The sequence below is a fragment of the Trachypithecus francoisi genome, unplaced genomic scaffold, assembly GCF_009764315.1.
Source record: "Trachypithecus francoisi isolate TF-2019V2 unplaced genomic scaffold, Tfra_2.0 Lachesis_group20, whole genome shotgun sequence".
NCBI lineage: Eukaryota > Metazoa > Chordata > Mammalia > Primates > Cercopithecidae > Trachypithecus > Trachypithecus francoisi.
In genome coordinates, this window is record NW_022681466.1 from 53,713,105 (window position 1) to 53,737,361 (window position 24,257).

At 47.0% G+C, this 24,257-nt stretch overlaps 1 protein-coding gene across 4 annotated transcripts; it reads right to left on the bottom strand.

Moving 5' to 3' along the window:
- Positions 1–1,753: 1,753 nt before the first annotated feature.
- On the bottom strand, positions 1,754–17,531 carry LYRM9 (LYR motif containing 9). 4 transcript variants are annotated; one of them, XR_004430803.1, is made up of 5 exons: positions 17,444–17,531; positions 6,085–6,228; positions 3,830–3,922; positions 3,020–3,130; positions 2,789–2,926 (listed from the first exon to the last, which is right to left on the bottom strand). XR_004430803.1 is itself a non-coding variant. In XM_033184360.1 (4 exons), the coding sequence occupies exons 2-4, from the start codon at positions 6,208–6,210 to the stop codon at positions 2,909–2,911; spliced, it is 237 nt and encodes a 78-aa protein (XP_033040251.1). In that variant the 5' UTR covers positions 6,211–6,228; positions 17,444–17,531; the 3' UTR covers positions 1,754–2,908. The 4 variants fall into 4 exon arrangements, 2 of the variants coding, with proteins under 2 accessions (XP_033040251.1, XP_033040250.1); XR_004430802.1 differs by having other exon boundaries at positions 6,085–6,248; positions 17,444–17,482; XM_033184360.1 differs by lacking the exon at positions 3,020–3,130 and having other exon boundaries at positions 1,754–2,926.
- Between the last annotated feature and the right edge of the window lie 6,726 nt (positions 17,532–24,257).

The window sequence follows — 24,257 nt, forward strand, 5'->3', positions numbered from 1 at the left end:
TGCAGTAAATGTTCAATGAAGACAGGGTGGGCACAGGGGCGAGAAATGGAACTGCACAGTGCAGGACAGGCTCTGCCCCAGGCATCATGTGCTCGTGTAGGACTCAGGGCTAGCACTGCCCCAGGAGTCAGCCTCAGATATGCAGGGTCTTGCAAAGGAGGCCCTTGCGGGTTTTAACATCTGTCTTTCGCTACACAGATAAACCCAGAAACTTTATAATGCAAATGCACCCCAGAAAGGCAATGTGAATCCAAAGGAGTATCTAAGTGTGGACAACACGTGTCAGATGCTTTCCTGCTGACACTTTGCTTGTACAGTGGACACCAGGGAGAGCTGTAAGGACCCACCTAAAGAGAAGCGTAGGCTGGACACGGTGGTTCACACCTGTAATCCCAGCACTTTGGGAGGCCGAGGGAGGCAGATCACTTGAGGTCAGGAGTTCAAGTCCAGCCTGGCCAGCATGGTGAAACCCCAACTCTACTAAGAATACAAAAATTAGCTGGGTGTGGTGGCAGGCGTCTGTAATCCCAGCTTCTCAGGAGGCTGGGGCAGGAGAATCACTTGAACCCAGGAGGCAGAAGTTGCAGTGAGCTGAGATTGTGCCACTGCACCCTAGCCTGGGCAACAGAGTAAAACCCCATCTCAAAAAAAAAAAGAAAAGAAAAGAAAAGGAGAGAAATGTCGTCACCAGGTAAACCAAAGACAAGAGATGGAAGCCACATGGCTGACAGCCCATCTGTGTGCACTGCCATAATCTCACCACCCCATGGGATGTGCAACCTGTAGCAGTGAAAAAAGTGAGCCTGACAGGTTAACAAATCTGCCCCAAATCACACCACCACTAAGTGACAGACTGGGATTCAAATTCAGGTGTATGTACCTCCAGAGCCCCTTCCAGCAGGCCACACTGGCTGACTCTGGGTCAAACCTTCATCTCCTTCTTCCATTTGCTTGGAGGCTACTCTGGAAACCTTCAACTCTGTGCATTTGAGAATTGAGAGGAGAAATGAAGGACCCATCCCCATGGTCCACACAGGGCTGGGAGTAGTGAAAGTCAGAGGGCAGGGTGGAAGGCAAGGCTGCTGCTGAGGATGGAAGGCTCTCCCAGGCTTCAACAGTGCCCCTGTGTGCACAGTGCCGCAGGCATCCTGCCTCCCCTACCGTGGGCCCCTGCATGACCGGGCTCACTACCCTCAGTGGCAGCACAGGGGCCGGGGGAGAGCAACCAACACACCGTTCACCCACCCCACCCCTTGCTGGCTCCCTCACAGGCCAGCCGCATGCTGGAGCTGGGCAACCACTGTCTGACACGTGGCGAGTCAGCACAGCTGGACCAAGGACCTACCCAGGAACCACAGGTCACAGAACCATTCCAGGAGTTGGTCAAGAGCAAGTGACACTAACTCTATCCCAAACCCTTGTCTGCCTTCACTCATTTCTCTCCTGTTGGGGAAACATCTGGGATACAGCTGCCCCGCTCCTATGATTAAAATATAGCCCTGCCACCTGAGGAGGGGCCCCCAGCTCAATGACAGGGGGGTGGACAGGGGCCTGGCTCAGCTTTGGCCCTAGCCTGAAACCCCTCAGCTTGCTCATACCCTAGTGGGGCAGATGTGACCTCATCAACTGTTGTCTAGCAGTGGGGCCAGTCCCAGCCACCTTCTCTGAAGAACGACCCCTCCTGGGCAGCTTTGTCTGACTTGACTGTAGGTTCTCAAGAGTGGATGACACTCAGGAGGGGGACAACGTATGCTTAGGGAATGTAAGGTTTATCAGTTGAGAAGACACACGAGCTTCCACAAATTGATATATTTACTTCATTGTCAGCGGAGTACACACACACACATAGATATCTCTGAGTCATTTTAACTCACATAATTACAAGGATACAAACACACACTAGTTCATCCCTGTGGCTGAGTGCCCTTAGGGAATACTCAAATCCCAGTGGGACTTCTCTCTGCATCTTCTGGCCACTCTGGTCATTCTCCCTGAGCCCACCCACCTTCTCCCCCTCCCTTCCATTCTTCCACGATGGTGGCAAAGCAGGGAAGGGCCAGTGGAAACAGACTGCAGGTGCACAGAGGCTTGGACAGGCCAGAGTCCACTGCAGCTGCTTTGGTGTCTCTCCTTGGTTCATGTGGTGGGCACTTCACCACTTCACAGACACTGTCAATTCCCTGAAGGCAAGGCCCAGGGCTTTGACTTCCCTGGGCATGGAGAGACAGTGGTCAGGAAAAGCAGCTCTTTGGCAGACTGCTGGGTGTGTGACAACTGTGAGGGCTCAGGGGCTACAAGCAGGGACAGAGCAAGCTCGCAAACAAATAACTGAGACCCGACACGGTGTGTACTGGAGCAGAGCTGTGCAGGGCGCTAAAGGAGCAGAGGAGGGGGTGGGGCAGGACGGCTTCCTTGGAGGGAGCCCTTCAGGCACTGTCATGTGCCACATCCTGTGTGAGGCACTTCACCTTCATCTTACTGAATCTGGGATTCAAATCCAGATCTGTCTGCTTCTAAAACCCATGCGCTTTCTTCTGTACAGGTTGCTACCTGAGGGGACATCTGCTCTGGGACTCAGAGAATGATAAAGAGATCTCCAGAATAAATGAATCACTTTCAGAGAAAAGTAAAAGAACAAAAACACAAAAATAAAAAACACACAAAAGAAACAAAAAAATACCACATTCTCCCCAAATTTCACATCGTAAGTGGCTGGAAGTGCAAACATAAAGGATGCTGGCAACATGGTCGCGGCAAGAGGAGCCTCCAAAGCAAGGTCAGCTTCTCCCCTGATTTCTAGCTTTCAGCCAACAAGGCCAATGGATCTTCCAAACCTGCTGCTGCTGTTGAGCTCCAGAAGAGGGGCCTCTCAACTTCCAGAGGCCAGGAAGGCTCACTCTCCGGGCTCTCAGTTTTGTTTTTTATACTGCAAGACAGAGAGATTTGAAGTGGAGGAGGGAAGCCAATAGGGGCAGGAGGACTCTGGGGAAATCTCAAGCCTCCATCATCTGGACCTCACCTGCCTCCTGCAGGGGCTTCTTGGAGGTGGTGAAACCCAGGCAAGAGGCACTGGACAGCCAAATCTCTAGTTCATGCCTGGACTCCCTTTCTTCTTTAATGAAAAAGGAAGCTGATGGGTGGGGAGGGAGGATAATAAGGAAACTGGGGTGCCTGTCCTCTCTGAGTCTTATTTCAGGGAAAAAAAAAAATCCCAGGTGGAGGAGGACCCTTAGAAGCCAGTTGCTATAATCACTGGGTTTTTGAAAATGGACCCTGGGTCCCATATCTGGAGAGTAAGTTAGAAGGACAGGGAGGTGGGGGCACACTCCAACTCTCTAGGGCCTCCTAATACCAGCATCTAAGGGCCAAGAAGCCAGTCAACATTCCTGACTCCCTCCCTTCTTCCACCAAAACATACTGAATGTTTCCTCCATAATTCTGCCCCAGTGTGAATACGCCCCCGAGACAGGGAGTCCCTCCCCAGGACAGCTTTCCTGTCTGCGGCGTCATGGCGCCACTTCCAGCTCTGGCACTATAGCTTCCCCTCCTTCTTCCTACTGACCCTCTCAACTCCATCAGCACTGTTGGGTGGAAATTTGCCTTTAAGGACGAAGAGTAAGAGCCCCTCCCCACTTGCAGAATATAAATGCAACCAGAAGGGATCTGCCTTCACCTTTCAGCTTCTGGAGGAGGGAAGCAGCTGGCTGGTGGCCTCCTCCACGGGGACCATTCTCAACTGTGGGGCAGGAGTGGCCTCTAGTGGTCATGGGGATCACAGCCATCATCACCCCAGCTCCTCGCAGGCAGAGCCCGGGGGCCAAGCACCTACTTTGTTCATGATCCAGTCAGCATCTTCAATGGCCCTTTTAATAATCTGCTGGATTCTCTCAGGGTTGTCTTCATCTGAATGAACCCGAAAACTCTGCAAGTTTAAGCATAAGGAAAGATGACTAGGCAAAATTCTCAGGACCGACAGCTTCAGAGCACCAGTCACAGGCCAGGGACACTGCTGGGCACTGTATACCCAGCAGTTCTCTTCATCCCCCATAGACAGTTATGATTATCCCACACAGAGATGAGGAAACAGAGGCTCAGAAATCCCCCCTTGGCTGCTGAACAATAGCATTTGAATCCTAGTCTATGTGACTGCGAAGCCACCAGGGTAGGTGCAAAGACTGGCCCCCAAGTTACCCCTAAATCAAGCTGGGCCCAAAAGCTACCAGGCAGTGGAGGCCAAGGGAAACTTCCATCTCTCTTCCTCAGAAGAAGCTGCTTTCCCCAGGGTGAGATCTCTGCACAGGTTTCACAGCAGGGAGGAAGAAGTAGGGCTTCTCTCAGCCCAGTGCTAGGAAAGCCACCCAGGGAAGGAAGGGGAGGCAGTAGAGAGAGTAGTTTCAGGAAATCAACCCAGGCCCAATGCAGAGCATGGGATGCTGTTTGCTTTTGACCAGATGCTCACCCTTGAGAAGCAATCTAAGATTCAGGTTTTGCTTTCCAAAAAGAACCGGCGCCACGCGTGGTGGCTCACGCTTATAATCACAGCACTTTGGGAGGCCAAGGTGGGCAGATCACCTCAGGTCTGGAGCTCGAGACCAGCCTGACAACATGGATAAATCCCATCTCTACTAAAAATACAAAGTTAGCCAGGTGTGGTGGCGCGTGCCTATAATCCCAGCTACTCAGGAGGCTAAGGGAGGAGAATCCCTTGAACCCAGGAGGCGGCGGTTGTGGTGAGCCGAGATTGCACTGTTGCACTCCAACCTGGGTAACCAGAGTGAAACTCCATCTCAAAAAGAAACAGAACTGGCCTCTTCTCCTCCCCGTCACTCCCAGCCCCACACATCCCCCTGCTCATCTTTAGGAGCCCCCTCAGCATCCACCTCTGGGATGCCCTCCTTGACTCCCCAGACAGCTAACTGCTCCCTTCTCCACGTTTCCACAGCCCTCTGTGGCTACCGCCATCTCTTTTTTTTTTTTTTTTACTTTCCATATTATATTTGTATGAATTTTAGCTAACTTTCTATTTGGAAATGATTTCTCACTTACAGAAAGTTGTGATAATAATACAAAGAATTTCCTATCAGAATCACTGATTGTTAACATTTTGCTACACTTGCTTTATCATTCTCTTTATATAAGTATGTATAAGTCTTTTTAGAAGCATTTAAGAATAAGTTACAGACACCCTGTCCTTACCCCTAAACATTCCCATGTGTATTTCCTAATGACAAGGGCATTCTCTGAGATAACCACAATAATAAAATTCAGAAGACTCAACATTGAAACAACACTATAATCTATAGCCCGCATTCCAATTTCATGCACTGCCCCAGTAATAGTGTTTTGTTTTGTTTTGTTTTTTTAGGCAGGTTCTCACTCTGTCACCCAGGTGAGAATGCAGTGGCACAATCACAGCTCATTGCAGCCTCGACCTCCTGGGCTCAAGCAATCCTCCCAACTCATTGTTTGATTTTTCTGTAGAAAAGACCAGGTTGGTCTTGAACTCCTGAGCTCAATCTGCCTGCCTTAGCCTCCCAAAATGCTGGGATTACAGGCATAAGCCATCATGCCTGGCTCCCAGTAATATTCTTTACAGCAATGTTTTTCTGGTCTAGGATCATACATTACATTTAGTCACCATATCTCTTGAGTTCTCTAATCCAGAACAGTTCTTTCTTTGTGTTTCACGACACTGACATTTTTGATGAGCACAGGCCTATTAGTTGTGTGGTAGATGACCTCTCAATTTGGGTTTACCTGATGTTTTCTCAGGATTAAATTCAAGTTGTACACTGTTGGCAGGGATGCCTGCCTAAATGATGTCGTGCCCCACAGTCTATTTTAATTACCCACTTAGCTGCCTCATACGTGCCCTAGCACAGCTGGTATGCTGGCTGATGTACCCTGTGTTTCCCGGACAGAGAGGAGCTGGGCTGCCCAGCACTGGTTTCCTGTGGCTCTTACCACACTGCCACCTCACCACCATCTCAGAGACTAGCTCTGTGCCCTGGCCTTGGCCTCTGACCCGCACCCCCAAGCCTGCCACTAGAGGCAGCCCCCAGACCTGGTGGACGCAGCTCCCACCTGCCTGACAGCATGCTTGTAATGCTGCTGGATGCCCTTGGTTGGCAGCCGCCGGCAACAGCGCAGCAAGTATCGGTAGAGCTGCAGTGGCCTCTGAACCAGTTCTGCCCCTGGCAGCGGGGCCATCCGTGAGACCTTCTGTCCCTGGAAAACAAGGAGCATCACTTCTAGGGCATCAAGCCAAGTTCTATACTCAGCCCTGACCCCCAGGTCCCAAGCCTTGGTGCAGTACAGTGGCCCCTCCTGTCCCATCCCATGGAGCCTGCACCTTGCGGTGGGCTGGGCATTCAGTCCTACAGAAGCTCTAGCCCAGAGCAGGCCCACAAGACCAAGGGTGAGTGTGGAGGGAGATGTACAGCCTCATCCCTGGCGTCTTCTTTCTGGAACTCAACTTCAGATGGTGCGTGAGTAGGTGTCCCTCACAGGCAGGGTAGGGTAGATAAGCAGGAAGACCGTGAGGGGTAATCACTAGGAAAATCACTAGGAAACCAGCTCCGACATCAGCCCTGGTCTGGTGAGGGCACAAGCCACAGAGGGGAGGGAGAAGGCCTACAGGCCTGAGCCTCAAAACTCAAAGTGTGCTCCTGAGCCAGCAAAACCCACAGCACCGGGAGATCAACAGAAATGCAGTCTCAGGCCCCACCTCACACCCACCAGATCAAACCTGCATTTTAACAAGGATGCCAGGAGATTTGCATGCACATTTTAAAGTCTGAGAAACATGAATCTAGGGGACTCTGCACAGAGAAGACGCTGGACAGAGTCACCACAGCGTGGGCACGTGATTTCATTTTGCTATGAGTTATCATAAAAATCACAATGGGCTGGGCGTGGTGGCTCACACCTGTAAGTTGGGCAGATTACTTAAGGTCAGGAGTTCGAGACCAGCCTGGCCAACATGGTGAAACCCTGTCTCCACTAAAAATACAAAAATCAGCCAGGCTTAGTGGTGCATGCCTGTAATCCCAGCTACTTGGGAGGCTGAGGCAGGACGATCACTTAAACCCCAGAAGTGGAAATGACAGTGAGCCGAGATAGTACCACTGCACTCCAGCCTGGGTGACAAAGCAAGACTCCATCTCAAAAAAAAAAGAGGATCACAATGAGTACTTGTTTGTCTCTATTCACTTCACATGTGATTAATGAACACAGTCACAGAGAGGTCTGATAACGTGCCCAAGATCACACAGCTCATAAAGCTGGAGCTTGGATTTGAACTCTGGTAGTCTGGCTTCAGAGCCTTTTTTTTTTTTTTTTTAAAGGTATAGTTGACATATAACCAACTTCATATACTTAAAGTATGTAATTTGATAAGTGCTGCCACAGGTACACACCAGAGAAATCACCGCTATAATCAAGAGAATGAACATAACCATCATTCTCCAAAATTTACCTCATACCCTTTGTAATGCCTCCCTCCCGCCCTCCCCATGTCCCCATCCCCAGGCAACCGATGCATTTTCCAGAGGTTTGTATAAATGGAATTACACAGCAAGCTCTCTTTCGTGTCTGCAGAACCCATATTCTCTGTATTAACACTCTCTCTAAAGAACCCACTACTCTAGCCTAACCTCTTCTGTTTTAAGGGAACTATGAGAGTATAGATTGTTTTAAATGGTAGGTTCTAGAATATATGGGCTTGCAAAGCTTTTATCAGGCTCCTGCCTGAACCTCTGCCACAGCATCTGCCTGGTGTCCCAGTACCTGGCCTGTCACTCCAGTCTCCTCCACACCGTACCACGTGAGCTCTGGAATCAGTGTCCTGGGCGCATCCCAGTCAATCACATGAACTGCTCCCAGACCCCTCAAACCACCAAATGTGGTGCCTTTTGGTGCACATGCAGTTCCCTGGCCATGGACTCCTTCCCATCTTCTCCGCGCGAGGAACCTTGTTCATCCTTCCAGGCTCAGCTCAGTGTCCTTCCTCCTGGAAGCCCTTACTCACTGTCCCTCTCTGGAGAAAGAGGCACTCACCCTGTCCTCTGTGGGGCTGCAGTGCCCCCTCATGGTGCTGCCAGGGATTCATCTGCTACCTTGCCTGTGGCTCTCCCTGGGCTGAGCGCCTGGCCCACTGTGGGTTTCACTCACTGTTAACTAAACAGAATGAAGCTACTATCTCCTCTGTACAGAGAGACACCCGCTATATTCCAGATGAAGGAGCTAAAAGAGATCTAGTGACTGGTCTTAGTTTTGAAGGAACGTATAGGAAAAAAACAAACAAACAAAAAAAACCCTCCCCTCACCTTGCAAAAAGAACCAGAAACTAAATCCATCAGATGCCCTTAAACTAAGAAGGGAAGCTTAGGAAGTAGCTGGTTCCAGAGGCTCCTTCATTCCATTTACATCCCATTATCTCCTCGGCAACAATAAATGTGTCTCCTCAGCTACGTTAGCCAATTCCTCCTGGTTCCCTGGACTCTTGCTCTGATGCTGGAGTAGACAGGTGGTTGTCTGACCCCCACCATCCAGTCTCCCTTCTAGTAACAGCCCCAGTGTGTGATCTGGGGTGCACCCTTCCCCAGGGCTCAGCCCAGAAGGTCTGAGTGGCACCATCAGAGCCCTGCATCCACATGGGTATAAGGACTGGCTCCCACACGGGCATGTGACAAAAGCTAGTCCAATCAGAGTGCATTGCAACACTTCTGAAGTGGCGTGAAAGGACTCTAGCTCCTTCCCTCTAAACTTGATGCTGGGAGGATTTGATCCTCTCTCAGTGAAGCCATCCTGCCTCCTTGAGAAGCCTGAGACCACACTCACATAGCAGAAGGCAGAACTGAGACCCTGAGATAAAAACAAGCCCAAAGAATTTATTTGGGCCAGGGGTGGTGGCTCACGCCTGTAAACCCAGCACTTTGGGAGGCTGAGATGGGTGGACTGCTTGAAGCCAGGAGTTTGAGACCAACCTGAGTAACATAGGCAGACCCTGTCTCTACAAAAAATAAAAAACTAACTGGGCATGGTGGCATACACCTGTAGTCCCAGCTACTCAAGAGGCTGTGGTGGGAGGATCCCTTGAGCTTCGGCAGTCAAGGCTGCAGTGAGCTGTGATCATACCATGGCACTCAGCCTGGATGATACAAAGTGAGAATCTGACTAAAAAAAAAAAAAAAACAAAAAAAAAAAAAAATTCATTTTGGCTCTAAAACCATCTACCTGAAGGAAGTCCTTCCCCTAGACTTCTCAAAGATCTGAGCCAATTAATCCCCTTTCACCAAAGCAGCTGGGGTTTGTTGTTTTGTCACTTGTAACCCAAAACTTGTAATTGAGGGACAGACCCTGACCTCACAAATTCTTCCATGATGCCCTCTGATGATTTCAGGCTGTAAGGAAGAGTCGGACAGGACAGGGCTTCTCAAGTTCCTCCTGCTATCAATCATGACCGTGCCAGTCTGACTCACCACCCAGAAACCAGAGGGGAACGTGTTCCAGGGTGACCAAGACCATGAGGGGCAACCACAGGAGACATACCACCAAAGTCCCCAAGCCGATGGGTAAACTCCACTGGCAGGCTTCCCCAAACTATATAAAGTAGTAATCAAATATTGTAAAATGCTAGTCGCGGAACAGATGGTTACCATCTGCAGTCCTCAAAATTAACATTTGGAAAGAGCACAACTTTGTTTCATTACTTAAAAACTCAAGCAATACTTAGTAACCAACCCAGCAAGTATGGGCGGCAGATTATTTTCAGCTCAATTATAATACTTAGTCATTCTCAGTAATAACTAGTAGAGAATACATGTGTGGGTCCACTTAGAAGAGCTAAACTAAAATGTTTTAATTTGATTTAAAGCGTGGGTTTGCTATTATTTAAGGGGCAATGAACCTCATAGCATCATTGCTAAAACTGCAGTGTAAGCCTCTGGGCCTGGCAACACTTACCTCCCTTGCCCTGCCCTTTGGACTTGATCTTGGCCTCTGCACCCTGGCTCCCTGCCTCTGTGATGGCTCCTCCATCTTCCCAGGCAACCAAACCAAAATCATCAGTCAACCCAGGTTCCTCCTTCTCCTCAATCCCCATGCCACTGGTTTCTTTTTTCTTTTCTTTTTTTTTTTTTTTTGAGATGGAGTTTCGCTCTTGTTGCCCAGGCTAGAGTGCAATGACGCAATCTCGGCTCACCACAACCTCCCACTCCTAGGTTTAAGTGATTCTCCTTAGTAGCTGGGATTATAGGCGCATGCCACCACGCCTGGCTAATTTTGTATTTTTAGTAGAGATGGGGTTTCTCCATGTTAGTCAGGCTGGTCTCGAACTCCCAACCTCAGGTGATCCGCCCACCTTGGCCTCCCAAAGTGCTAGGATTATAGGCATGAGAAACCACACCAGGCCCCATGCCACTGGTTTCTAAGTCCTATCAAATTCCACCTCTGAATGCCCCTTATATTTTTCCCTTCCTCTCTACTCCACTGCATACCCTTGGTTCAGACTCTGTCTGGGACAACTGAAACAGCCCCTAGCTGGTCTCCCTGTCTTCCAGTCCATTTTCTGCCATCCTACTCTGCTCAATAGCCAGAGTGACTCTTTCTAAAACATAAATCTCAAAGTGTCCTGTCCTTCACAAAACCCCTAAAATCCACCCCTGTCCCCATCATTCATGGCAACTTTTCCCAAAATGTAGAAGAAATACCTAAAATCATTTTAAGTAGTATATGGCCAGTATTTTTTATTGTAATGATTTTACATTTATTTTCATGTGTAATGAGGGGGAAAAAACACGTTTTCATAGGTATTAATGGCCTAAAGCAATGTTTTCAAATGGGTATAAAATTGATTTTTTTTTTTTTATGTATCAAACAAATAATGCAATTGAAATGTGGACCCGGCAAAAATCATGAGGGTCCTGAAGTGTGGAAAGCACTGGTCTACAGAATAAAATCCAGGCTTCTGTCCATGGCCTGCAAGGCCCCTCTCGATCTGGCCCCTACCTACCCCTCATCTGCACCTCTCACCACCCACGGCCTAGTCCAGGCAAACCGAGTCCTGTATGGCACACTCCATAACAGCCCGTGCTGTGTTTGCCTGTTATGGTCTCAGCACTGGGGCAGAATGTCTGGTGTGGAGTAGATGTATTTGTTGGGGTTTTCCAGAGAAATAGAACCTATAGGAGGGTGTGTGTGTGTCTGTGTGTGTGTGTGTGTGTGTGTGTGTGTGTGAGAGAGAGAGAGAGAGAGTTTATTATAATGAACTGGCTCGTGCAATTATGGAGATTGGCAAGTCCAAAATCTGCAGAGCCAATGTCCCAGTTCAAATACAAAGGCTGGAAGCTGCTGTAGAACCCGGAAGAGCTGATGTCCCAGTTCGAAAGCCACAGGCAAGAGAATTCTCTTACTCAGGGGAGGCTTAGACTTTTCGTTTTATTAAGGCCTTCAATGGATTAGAAAAGGCTCACCCATATTATAGAGGACTGTGTGCTTTCCTCCATCGAGCAATTTAAACGTTAATCTCATCCACAGATACCCACATTGAAACACCCAGAATAATGTTTGACCAAATACCTGGGCCTCCTGTGGCCCAGTCAAGTTGACACATAAAATTAACTATCCTGGTGGACATTCAACTTCTATTTTGAATGAATCCTCCTACTTCTGCCTACTGTGCCCCTCTCTGCTTCCTGCACACCTCCTGCCTCTTCCACACTCAGCTCTGTGGCCTGGCTTCTCCTCCTGAAAGCCCTCACTGACCCGGCCACCATGCTCAGTGGTTACCTTGAAACAGCCTTCATCACCCCACATTACTCTAGGTCAGGCCTCTAGTTCAGGCTCTTGCCGGGGTTGCTGGAAGGGTATCCACCTGCCCTCGGGCCCCACCAGCCATTCTCCATATGGTGGTCACAGTGATTTGCTAAATTCCTGAATGAAAATCTTCACTGGACGTGAAAACGGTAGTGTGAATTATGAATTTTCTTGGGTCATGAGACTGATGTGGTTATGTAGGAGAATCACCTTACTCTCAGGAGATGCAGGCGAAAGGATTTAGAGGTGACGTGTCATCAGGTCTGCAATCTCCTTTCAAATAGTTCAGCAAGACAGCACAGAGAGAAGAGTGAGGAAGACGAAGAAATGCAGCAGAATGTTCAGATCGTGTTTAGATGGTCGGTTAAGTTAAGGGTGAACACTGCGCTGTTATTTCAACTTCCATATATTTGGAAAATTTTCCTAATAAAAAATTGCTTTAAAAACATACCTGGCAGGGAGCCACCCAGTTTTTCTCCCTACATGTGCTCCAAGTGGCAGGGAACTCACAAGTCCCCCATTTTCACTCTGTTCAAGCTATTGGAAAGTCCCTCCAGTTCTGAGTTAAAATTCCCCACTGTAAAGTTCCACTCACTGGTCTGAGCTCTACTCTTTGGGACAAAATCTTCCCTCACCTACTCCCAAGTCCAGCTTTTCATTATTCACAGTCAACTATCCCAGCCCCTCCCTAGTCCCTTTTCCAGTGTAAGCAGCCGGGAGGTGTTGTTGCGTCTCAAAGTGTCTCTGTCCCACTTGCCCTCTTCTGAATACACGTACCTTTATTTTTGATACCACGCTTAAACATGCTGTCCCATGGGAAAACAACAGTTTGGCCATGCTCTGACCAACTCCCCAGGCAGTGGTCTTGTCACCTCCTTTGACCTGGGAATTCAAGGAATGCAGCTCAGACTGCATTCTCCGTTGGGGCCCTCACGTGGCCCTGGCATTTGGCTCAAAGGCAATTTTCCATGTACTGCTCTTTTTTTCCTTTTTTTTTGAGACGGAGTTTCGCTCTTGTTCCCCAGGCTGGAGTGCAATGGCGCGATCTTGGCTCACTGCAACCTCTGCCTCCCGGGTTCGAGCAATTCCCCTGCCTTAGCCTCCCCAGGAGCTGGGATTACATGTTCATGCCACCATGCCCGGCTAATTTTTGTATTTTTAGTAGAGATGGAGTTTCGCCATGTTGGCCAGGCTGGTCTCAAACTCCTGACCTCAGGTGATCCACCCGCCTCGGCCTCCCAAAATGCTGTGATTCCAGGCACGAGCCACTGCGCCTGGCTCCTGAGCTGTTCTTTTTTTTTTTTTTTTGAGACGGAGTCTCGCTCTGCCGCCCAGGCTGGAGTGCAGTGGCCGGGTCTCAGCTCACTGCAAGCTCCGCCTCCTGGGTTTACGCCATTCTCCTGCCTCAGCCTCCCAAGTAGCTGGGACTACAGGCGCCCGCCATGTCGCCCGGCTAGTTTTTTTTTTTGTATTTTTTAGTAGAGACGGGGTTTCACCATGTTAGCCAGGATGGTCTCGATCTCCTGACCTCGTGATCCGCCCGTCTCGGCCTCCCAAAGTGCTGGGATTACAGGCTTGAGCCACCGTCTGTTTCCCCATCTTGTATTTTATGAGGTCATTCCAGAGTCACAATCTGCCACCATCCTTGGTGGGGGTCTGTTATACGACTGAATGTTATCCAACTCAATTCAACAAAACAAGAGCACAGAAACAGTCACATACCAGGTAAACACGGGGTAAGGACAAAGAGAAAGAGAGTAACCCTATATACTGGAAGCATCAGTCAACTACGCCATGCCATTCAGAGCATCTAGCATGTGTACAACTCTGGACCCAGCCCTAGGACCACAGAGATGAACAGTCTGGCGTACCTAGCTCTCCAACCCAGAGCCTTGTGCAAAGCCGACGGCTCCCATCCAGGGAATGGGTAGGACATGCCAAGTTTGAGAGTTTTTCATTTTACCTCATTTAATCCTCACAACAATATTTTAAGGTAGGTATCATTAGTCCCACTTTATAGATGAGGAAACTGAGGCCCTGAGAGGTTAAGTAACTTGCCAGGAGCAACAAAGCTAGTATAGAGCAAGACCCAGAATAGAATCTAGGTCTATTTGATTCCAAAGACTATGCCCTTATCTGCTTCGTGAAACCACCTGCTATGTCTGAGCCACCCATAAAAATACTGACCAGATCAGGACTAAGGACCCCACAAAGAACTCCAGCAGGATTCATGCACGACTAGGTTCAAGCATTTATAAAGGCACTTGACTGCACTACCATCCAGTACTCCTCAATCCTCTCTACAAAACCTTGCTCCATGCCTTTCTGAAACCCAAGGACATCATCTGCAGCTTCCCCCTGCATATAGATGGGAAAAAATCAAAAGAAAGAAAAGTCACCAGGCTGACATCAATTACACAGATAAAGGAAATGAGCAACTAAAGAAATGCTTAACAATAAAGCTCTTACCAAACCCAGAGGAGAATATGACAGAATTTTTAAAAAGAGAAAATAAAGCTACAAAGGGAATTTCCTGGAAGCCAAGTGGTATCACTGGCACAGATGTTGAGAAGCAGGCCCACAGTCCCATTTAACCCCACTGTCCTTTTCCCTAACCTATGTCCCGATATAGGCACCTAAAAATAAGTAGGAAAAAGTCATATATTAAAAAAAGAACGAAAGAATGGAACTGCAGAAAATAACCAGAAATTATGCCCTATTGAGCACTGATACAAGCTAAATTAAGCCTGCACAGGCCATTTTTTAAATATGCAATTACTCTTCTTGACGGGGAAAGTTGAAAAATAGGAATGGAGTGGTTTTGCTCCCCACCCCCACCCACTCCAGGGCTCCATCTTGCACATCTGTGTTCTCCCAAGCTAGCAATGGGGCAGCAATCCCTGCCTCCCCTAGTCCCTCTCCTACACAGTCAAGGCTCTCCAGTCCCCTCACCCCCTTCCTGCCCCCTTCGTCCCTGTTGGCACTACCTTGGTTCCCAGTTTTGTACCCACACCTGGCTGGGACTATCCGAATACCTCCTGATCTATCTCCCTCCTTCCAGCCCAATCCACACAGTGCCACCCAAGAACACTTCCTAAAAAGCACACCCTGTCACTCCCCTTCCTCAGAACCTCTGTGGAGAGTTCTCTACCCATGGCCTTCTGAGATCTGTTTCAGTCCCTCTCATCAATCTCCCCTCCTGCTGTCCTTCCCATACCTCCTGCATTTTAGCCACAGACTGAACCTGGAGGACTTTGGGATCAGATAGTCTGGGTTCAAATCCTGGTTCCATCATTTGCTAGTTCTAGGACCCTGGAAGAGTTTCTTAACTTCTATCTCGAAGTCTGCTCCCCATCTGTCAGTGAGGTCCCTAATAAATAGTATTTCCTACATAGGACTGTTGTAAGAATGAAATAACGCTCCTAGACTACTAACCATGATGCCTGGCACACACTACGTGTTTACTACTGTTGTTGTTAATATCATCTTTGAAACATGCTATGCTTTCCCCTACCTTGACTTCTTCACCTGCCTCAAGAATTCCTCTTCATCCTTAGAGGTCCAGCTCCCTGTCATCTCCTTCAGGCTTTCATTCCATGCTATTCACACCCCTATTACAGTCATCACACTGCTCTGTAATCACTTATTGTGATTATAATCACACATATATAATTATTGTGATTATAGAGCAGGTTTTGGAGACAAAGAACCCTAGTTTAAAAGCCTACCTCTGCTATTTACTAGCTGTGTAATCCTGGTCAACCTGGTTGACTTCTCTGGACTTCTGCTTCCCCCACTGTGAACTGGAGAAAAGAATAACCCACCTGACAGGGCTTCTGTAAAGACTAACCTAGCTAACATATGGAAAGTGCCTAGCACAGGGGCTGGCACATCTTAAGTGCTTGAACATCTTTTTTTTTCTTTTTTCTTTTGGCCTGAGACAGGGTCTCACTCTGTCACCCAGGCTTGAGTACAGTAGCATGATCAGGGATCACTGCAGTCACAACTGGCCAGGCTCAAGTGATTCTACCTCAGCCTCTCAAGTAGCTGGGATCACAGACACACGCCACCACATCTGACTAATTTTTTAAATTATTTATAGAAACGAGGTCTTGGCCTGGTTGGTCTCAAAATTCTAGGCTCAAGTGATCCTCCTTTCTCAGCCTCCTACAGTGCTGAGATTACAGGCATGAGCCACTGCGCCCAGCGTTGAACATCTTACCCTTTCCTACTTTACTTGGCTATCTGTTCCTTGCTGACTGTAAGCTTCTGGAGGACAAGAGACTACACTGTATTAGTTCAACACCTGTGAAATGAGGGGAAATGAGTAAGAAAATACACACACACACACATATATATACACACTGTTATTAGTCACTCTTCCACAGTTTATAGTACCTGAACCATAACAGAAGTTCCACAGATGTCAATTGATTCCCAAGTTACCAGAGGAAACTAAAGCCAGTAGGAAACTGTCCTGAAGTCATGAACCTATGGCAGGTGAACCCAGAAAACATTATGCTAAGTGAACGAAGCCAGTCACAACGGGCTTCTTAATGTATGATTCCATTTATACGAAACATCCAGAACAGGCAAATCTACAGAGACAGAAGTACATTAGTGGTTGCCTAGGGCTGGGAGAATGGGAGGAGATAGGAGGGGGGAGTGACAGCTAAAGGAGGTGTTTCTTTTGGGGGGTAATGTTCTAAAAAATCATGGTGACGGCTGCACAACTCTGCAAATACACTAAAAGACACTGAATTGGCCGGGCACGTGGCTCAGGCCTGTAATTCCAGCCCTTTGGGAGGCCGAGGCGGGCGGATCACGAAGTCAGGAGATCGAGACCATCCTGGCTAACACAGTGAAACCCCGTCTCTACTAAAAATACAAAAAATTAGCTGGGCGTAGTGACAGGCGCCTGTAGTCCCAGCTACTCGGGAGGCTGGGGCAGAATGGCGTGAACCCAGGAGGCGGAGCTTGCAGTGAGCCCAGATCGAGCCACTGCACTCCAGCCTGGGCGACAGAGCAAGACTCCGTCTCAAAAAAAAAAAAAAAAAAAAAGACACTGAATTGTGCACTTTAGATGAGTGAACTGTATGCTTCGTAAATTACATCTCAATAAAACTGTTTTTAAAACAATAACCACAAAAAGGATCAATCCTAGGAGCGAAAGGGTTTCGGCCACAGAGCAACTTGCTCTAATGCAGAAGCATAAATCAGCATGTCAAGGTTGCTCCGGCCACCAGGTGCCGCGGGCAGAGGGACGGTGGAGGGGACATTCTCCTTTTAAAAGTGGCCAGGCCCTGAGCCTCTGAGAGGCTGGACCCCTGGGCTGAACCGGACCCCGCGCCCCTCGCTCGCGCCGCAGGCCTTTCCTGCTCCTCCAGGGCCGCCCGGCCAGGCCTGTGTCAAGTCCGGGCGCCGCGCTCCGGTGCACCCAGCTCTCGGGGGGAAGAGCGCGGACCGCTAGGGAAAAAATGCCGGCGCGGGTGGCCCCTAGGTCTTCTATAGGTCCGAGGACGCCCGAGGCCGCCACATCCCTAGCCCGCCCCAGCCACCCAGTGGCTCCAGCCGCGGCTGCCCCCGCGCCCCCGCCCTTGGCCTCGGCCTGCGCTGCGCGGCTCACCAGCCTCCACGGGAACGCCAGCCCCGCCGCCGCTGCGACGAGTGCGCCTGCGCCCCGGGGACTGAGAGGCACCGCCCCTGCCCGGCGACGGTGAGCTCAGCGCCCTCTGCCGGCCGCGCGCGGGACTCGGGGTCCTACTGGGTGCCTCTTCCTTGATCCGACCCCACCCAGTTAAAAAGGAAAGCTGTCCCCACTAACAGCCTTCGTTACCTGTTACCTCAAACACCCACTCTGCCTTCTGGCTGTTGCTACGCCGGATATAAGCCCTAAAGGTACTCAATATGGATTGTGCTAAAATAATAGGGGTGTTCAAGATCTCTGAAAGGCTTGCTGGAGGACTTTTCCTGAACCTCTCGTGTTGATGACAAGAATTGTGTTTGGATAGGAATCTGCGTTTTGAATCATTTCATCAAATTACAGTCCCATAACACCTGTCAAAAGAATAAATATGACAGTAATAAGCATGCTTCCTTTCAGACCCATCTATAATTATAATTGAGGAAAAGAATACAAAATTTAAACTTAGAGCTACTGCCAGTATCATTCTTTGAAAATGAAATAATGCTGTTTTATTAAATAGGCTCTCCCTGCTCTCTCATGTTTAAAGCTCAAGTGCTTCTCTGAATTGATTTAAATACAAGTTTTATATCCTGAAAGAAATAAAGATGAGTCATTATCTTAAGACAAACCCCCTGTTCAATGATGCTGCTGATCTCTCCGCTGATGTCTAAGCGGGAGTTAGGTGGTTAGTGGGTAATATTGCTTCTGTTCACGTATCTCTTCTCCAGGGCTTTTTAAACCTATTCGTAACGAAAAGGCTGATTTCCTTCAGACTCCATGTGTCGTTGATTTAACAGGACAATTTCTTACAATTTTTTCTTTTTCCTTTTTCTTTTTTTTTTTTTTTAAAGTAAAACATTGCTCCCCGATGGCACCTGGGAATCTATTTTTCTTCTCTTAGGAAAAGAGAAGCAGGGATATTTCTTAACGGAAGTTTTGTTTTGTTCCTAACTCCCTTTAGAGCTTTCTGTTTTCTTTTTTTTTTTTCCTCTTCACCTAACATACTAGACTTCCCTCAAATTGGGGGTGGGGGTGGGAATGGGGGGTTCCCTCCCTTGAAATATTCAGATAATTGCCTCCATTTATTTTAAAGATGTAGACTTGGACAAATATATCTGAAAGATACAATTGTACCCTCATAAATCAGCCCTCTTATTTACACATGCATAATCAAGGACACGTCATTAGTGCAGAGCCAATCAATAAATCATTAAGCTTTTAAAGCCCTTATTAAGAACAATCTGCAGTAACATCATCCACTCCTGTGCTCAGTCTTAGGATCATTTAATAATTTTAAGAAATTTCACAGTCTGTTCTCTAGTCTCATCTCCCTTTTGTTCCTAGATCGCTGTGTTCCCGCATCAGAAACATGGTTCTAATACCTAGATCTCATAAAATATTCAAGATGCAAGCTGTTTGCTTTACCTCCGAAAGGCTCCACCTTCAGAATCACTTGTGCCTCTTCCAATTTTACAAACACACAAGATTTTAACTTTCACAAAAATTTCTTATAAACATCCAAACACTAAGAAAAAAAAATCCAAAGTAGAAGAGATTTGAACAGCAACCTCTAATTTTTTTTCCAAGTCACAATGGAAACCTAGATTTGAAAATAATTAAATTTGAACCTTTTAACTTGACAGCAACCTTAGGTTCTTACAACTTCAATAGTAAAATGAAATAAGTTTTACTAGTCCAAACATTCATTTAAAATGACACCAGTCTCATAATCTAGTAAAACCCCAACGATTTTTACCATGTCATTTTCCTATACACCGAAATTTTAGCAGATGAACACCCTTACGTCAGTCAGTGCATGATATTTACAGATAAACAAAATAGACTTTTTACTTGAGAAATTAGTCACCCACTGTCCAGGGGACATGTTCGCACAGGGGAATTTGTTGACTTTCCTAAGAAATACATCACCACATTCTCTTGATGTCTGACATTATGTCATTTAGCCTGACAACTGCAGGTTTGTAACCAATATTTGTAGGGAAAGATACAAGAAGTCCTGACGTTTCCAGTTTAAACCTGCTTTTAGATTTCAAAGAGAAATGATAACATTTGCATCCTCTGATTAAATCAGGTTATTGTCTCCAAGGTTGACCATGTAAATAATTCAAATTAATTCATCAGTGTACAATAGGTTTAATAAGCATAATAAACACTTTGAAGAAAATACTTAAGACCCTCGGTCTGCCCTGGATCTTGCTCCCCATTATCTCAGATTTCCCTGAGAACAGAATGAGTGGTACCACGTTGTTCTCTTCTATTCAACATATGCAAAGTTGCTGTTTACCAGTTTGCAATTTGCATGTCTCAAATCCTGCCAGAACACAGGGTGAGGAGCATGGGGTGATGGGTGAATATGCCAGAAGAGGACACCAGGGTCGAAAATGGAAAATGGGGTGAACAGATCTTCCTTACCCCAGCGTCTTGCAAAACACAACTCTTGCTGACTACTCAAGATTTAAGACAATAAAAATATTGGGTATGAAAGATTATGTGAAATCTCAGACATCTAGTTTGTTTTTCTTTAATTGCTGGGTGAAAGAAAGGGGTGAGCAAGGATTTAAATATTTTTGTAAAAAGGAACACGAGGAAAAAGGGTACAATTGTGACTATTTAGAACATACACTTGGAGATTAATTTATGGGCTAAGTTTCAGCCTTCCTGGTCCTCCGTACTGTTACTTTCTGCAGCACCATAAATCCAACTTTGCTGATATATCATTCTCTGTTTCTAGTGTGTTCTGTAGTAATTTGTTAACAGTGACCACATGTGAAACCACATTGGTGATCAGATGTATGTTATCTCTGAATATGTCCCCACTTTTTTATATCTTGAAAATATGTTCGATGTCTCATGATTTCAAATTGTAAATAACATACACACACATACCCATAATTTTTTGTATGAATCACCTTTGGAATAGAATTTCTTTTTCATAAAAAGTTCAAGTGCATGCTGGATGTGTATGTGGCAATATTACCAAAGGAGTGAATGTGCTTGGGAACATTCTTCTTTTTTGCATTTTGACAGCATTTGACTAAAGAGCCACTTAAAATTACCTTGCTTACAAAGTGCAATTCAGTTTTCACTGACTATATCTGCAGTGTCTTGAGATGTCCAGAGACAAGAATTATATGCCACCATTAATAGAAATGGAGACTGTAAGAAATAATCAACTTTATTAAATAGGACTATTTGAAGAAAGAGGAGAGACAAAGGGGTGAAGAGAAGGAGAGAAAAAAGAGAGTGAAAAGGAGGGAAGTGGAGAATGAGTAAAAGTAGAAAGGAGTTATCCTGTTGATGCTGTCCCCAAGAGAAAGGGCTGATAGAGTTTTAAGTGTAGCAGCCCAGAAAAAAAAAAAAAAAAAAAAAAAGGGCAACATTAATGAAGGGAAATCATTTTTTGACTTGGCCAGGAAATAGGGTGTTCTGGTCAGTCAACTACGTGGTTAATAGTTACCTTCCACTTCAGCAAACATCTGTTGAAGGAGTAGACTCCTTCATGTGCAAAACTCCATGCAAGACCCTGCGTCATAGCAGAGGCCTCTGAACTCTATCCCTGCCATGCAGGCTCTCCTGTCCTTCTCCACTATGGTTAGAGACAGGTATAATCTTGTCGCTGTCCTGCTGTAGTCCCCTTAATGGCTTATCGGTGTTCTCTGAATACATATGCCAAACTCCTTATCAAGTCCTACGAGGTCCTCCAGAGTCTGGCCTTTTAAGCTTCCATCCATGTCCCTGTCCTCTGTGGCAGCCACAGTGGCCTTTCGTACACTCAATCGTATCCTTCCACCCTACTCCTCCTTTAGATCCCAGCTAATAGATCTCTTCCTCACATTCCCTGACATCCACATTCCCACCCCATAATGGAGCAGGTCCCCCCACCCAAATAGTAGACTGTACCTTTCTCCATGGCATGCATCACAATTTATAGTTACATATACCTCAGTTTGGATTCCCTCCGGAGAAGCCCCTGAAGCAAGGATTTGAGAGCAAGTAGTTTATTTAAAAGATGGTTCTAGAAAACACTAAGTGAGAAAATAGGGAAGTGAGGTCAGGTACAGTGGCTCACACCTATAATCCCCGCATTTTGGGAGGCCAAGGTGGGTGGATCACTTGAGGTCAGGAGTTCGAGACCAGCCTGGTCAACATGGGGAGACCTCATCTCTCCTAAAAATACAAAAATTAGCTAGCCAGGTGTGGTGGTGAGAGTCTGTAATCCCAGCTACTCGGGAGGCTGAGTCAGGAGAATTGTTTGAACCTGGAAGGCAGAGGTTACAGGGAGCACACCATTACACTGTAGCCTGAGTGACAAGAATGAAACTCCGTCAGAGAGAAAGAAAAGAAAGAAAGAAAGAAAGAAAGAGAGAGAGAGAGAAAGAAAGGAAGGAAGGAAGGAAGGAAGAAAGAAAGAAAGAAAGAGAGAGAAAGAGAGAAGGAAAGAAGGAAAGAAGGAAAGAGAAAGAGAAAAGGGAAGTAAGGCAAGGAAAAGAAGGCAGCCTGTAAAGAGAGCCTTCCCAAGCAAGTTACCACTGAGCTTCGTCCTGCTGGGGAAACAGTATGGAACCCACACCTGGTTATCCCACCTGGGGTATTTATATACCAATTCCTGTTAGTTACAGGTCACACAATGCTCTCGGGGGCACTAACTCCCTGGTACTTCTGGCCTGCCATGATCTCAGGCAAAGAGATAGAGATGCTGGTAGTTGGAAATCAGCCAGGTATACTGCAATGGTAAGGCACAAGAGATTATGGGTGGGGCACTGACAGTTGTGGTAGTTACATAGACATGGACATTTACATATAATACATACATATATATGTGTGGGTACATGTAGATAGATATGCATTTGTGTGATTATATCAGTCATATCTCTCTCTGCCCTAGAGCCCCATGAGTGGAGAGCTGGGACTGAGTAGCAGTATCCCACCCAGTGCCTGGGCCTCACTTCCTGTGATCCACCATTAAAATCACTCTCTTACCAACACCCTCAACTCCCTGGTTCCTCTTGGCCTCTGTCACTCTCACTCTGGATGAATCTATCATCCTCCTTCTCCAACCTGCACCCAAGAAGATTAATGCTGAGAAAATTACACAACAGAGCTGATGGGTTTTACTTTAAATTTATGATCCAAACCTCAAAGGCATAATGGATGCTGCCTAGGAAGAAAATAACTCTGTTTCTCAGAACTCCTACACCCCACCTCCACCCTCACTCTCAGCTGAGGACCTCATTGAAAGATAGACATCATCAGATCTTCTTCTCACTCCTTCCCCTTCTTTCCTGATATGCTGTGGAAAGTTTCCTTCTGCCTTTGAAAAACCGGTCCTTGGCCAGGCGCGGTGGCTCATGCCTGTAATCCAGCACTTTGGGAGGCCAAGGCAGGCAGATCACCTCAGGTCAGGAGTTTGAGACCAGCCTGACCAACATGGAGAAACCCCATCTCTACTAAAAATACAAAAGTAGCCGGGCATGGTGGCGCATGCCTGTAATCCCAGCTACTTGGCAGGCGAGGCAGGAGAATCGCTTGAACCCAGGAGGCGGAGGTTGTGGTGAGCTGAGATCGTGCCATTGCACTCCAGCCTGGGCAACAAGAGCAAAACTCCGTCTCAAAAAAAAAAATGAAAAAAGAAAACTGGTACTTCTGCTGGTTCTCTGGTCCCTGTGTGTTCCTCAAATCTTTGCCCCTGCAGTTATCCCCTCTCTCCTGCTTCATTGATCGCCCCCTTTCCACCCGTTCCTTCTAAGCAACATACCAAGGTGGTCCAGGGCCTTGCTACTCAAAATGGGATTCATGGATCAGCAGCCTGGGCCTTACCTGGGAGCTTGTTAGAAATGCAGAATCTCCCACCTGGGCCTGCAGAATCAAAATCTGCATTTAGCAAGATCCCAAGATGGTTCCCAGGCACATCAAAGTCAGACAAGCAATGGGCTAGGGGTTCCCATTAAAACAAATGAACAAAAAACACACATATCCATATTCCATACCCATATGGTATTGCTCCATATCTCCTATCAGATAGATTTCTATTTCTCTACTCTCCCTTATAGCCAAACTTTTATCCTTTCATTCAAAAAAAATGAACACCTACCAGGTACCAAGCTGTTTTCTAGGTTCTGGGGAGACAGAATAAATAAAACCCTTTTGATCAGTGTGCATGTGTGGTGTCTTAGGGGCAGAGAAAACAAAGAAAGAAAGAAGACATGATCAGGTCATAAGTAAGTGCTTTGCAGAGAAATAAAATGTGGTCATATGGTCGTCACCAGATGGCTGCTGTAGATCACTCCAAAGAGGTGACATTTAAACTGAGATCTAAGTGACAAGAAGCCGTCATTAGAGTTGTCTACACAGGAAGCCTTAATTTCTCACTTACCATTCCCCCATTTACCCGTCAGCCAATAGGGTTGGTTTCCATCTTGTGCCACTGAAACTGCTTAACAAGGTTTTCAATGGCTTCCATGTTGTCACAAGTAATAGCTCATTTTCTGTCCCTTAAAATGTTGTAAAGTGAGTTAGTCACCTGATTAACCTCTTCCTTGCCATATGTTGTTCAATGTTAAAATTAAAGACTTTTCTAGCTGGGCGTGGTGGCTCATGACTGTAATACCGGCACTTTGCGGGGCTGAGACGGAAGGATCACTTCAGCCCAGGAGTTCAAGACCAGCCTGGGCAACCAAGTGGGACCCCTGTCTCTACAAAAAATTAAAATAATTAGCTAGGCATGGTGGCATAT

Coding starts and splice junctions, on each gene's coding strand:
- LYRM9 (XM_033184359.1), bottom strand. CDS start 6,246: ATGCTCCTTGTTTTCCAGGGACAGAAGGTCTCACGGATGGCCCCGCTG. Junction 3,923..6,084: donor ACAAGCATGCTGTCAGGCAG/GTGGGAGCTGCG, acceptor TTAAACTTGCAG/AGTTTTCGGGTTCATTCAGA.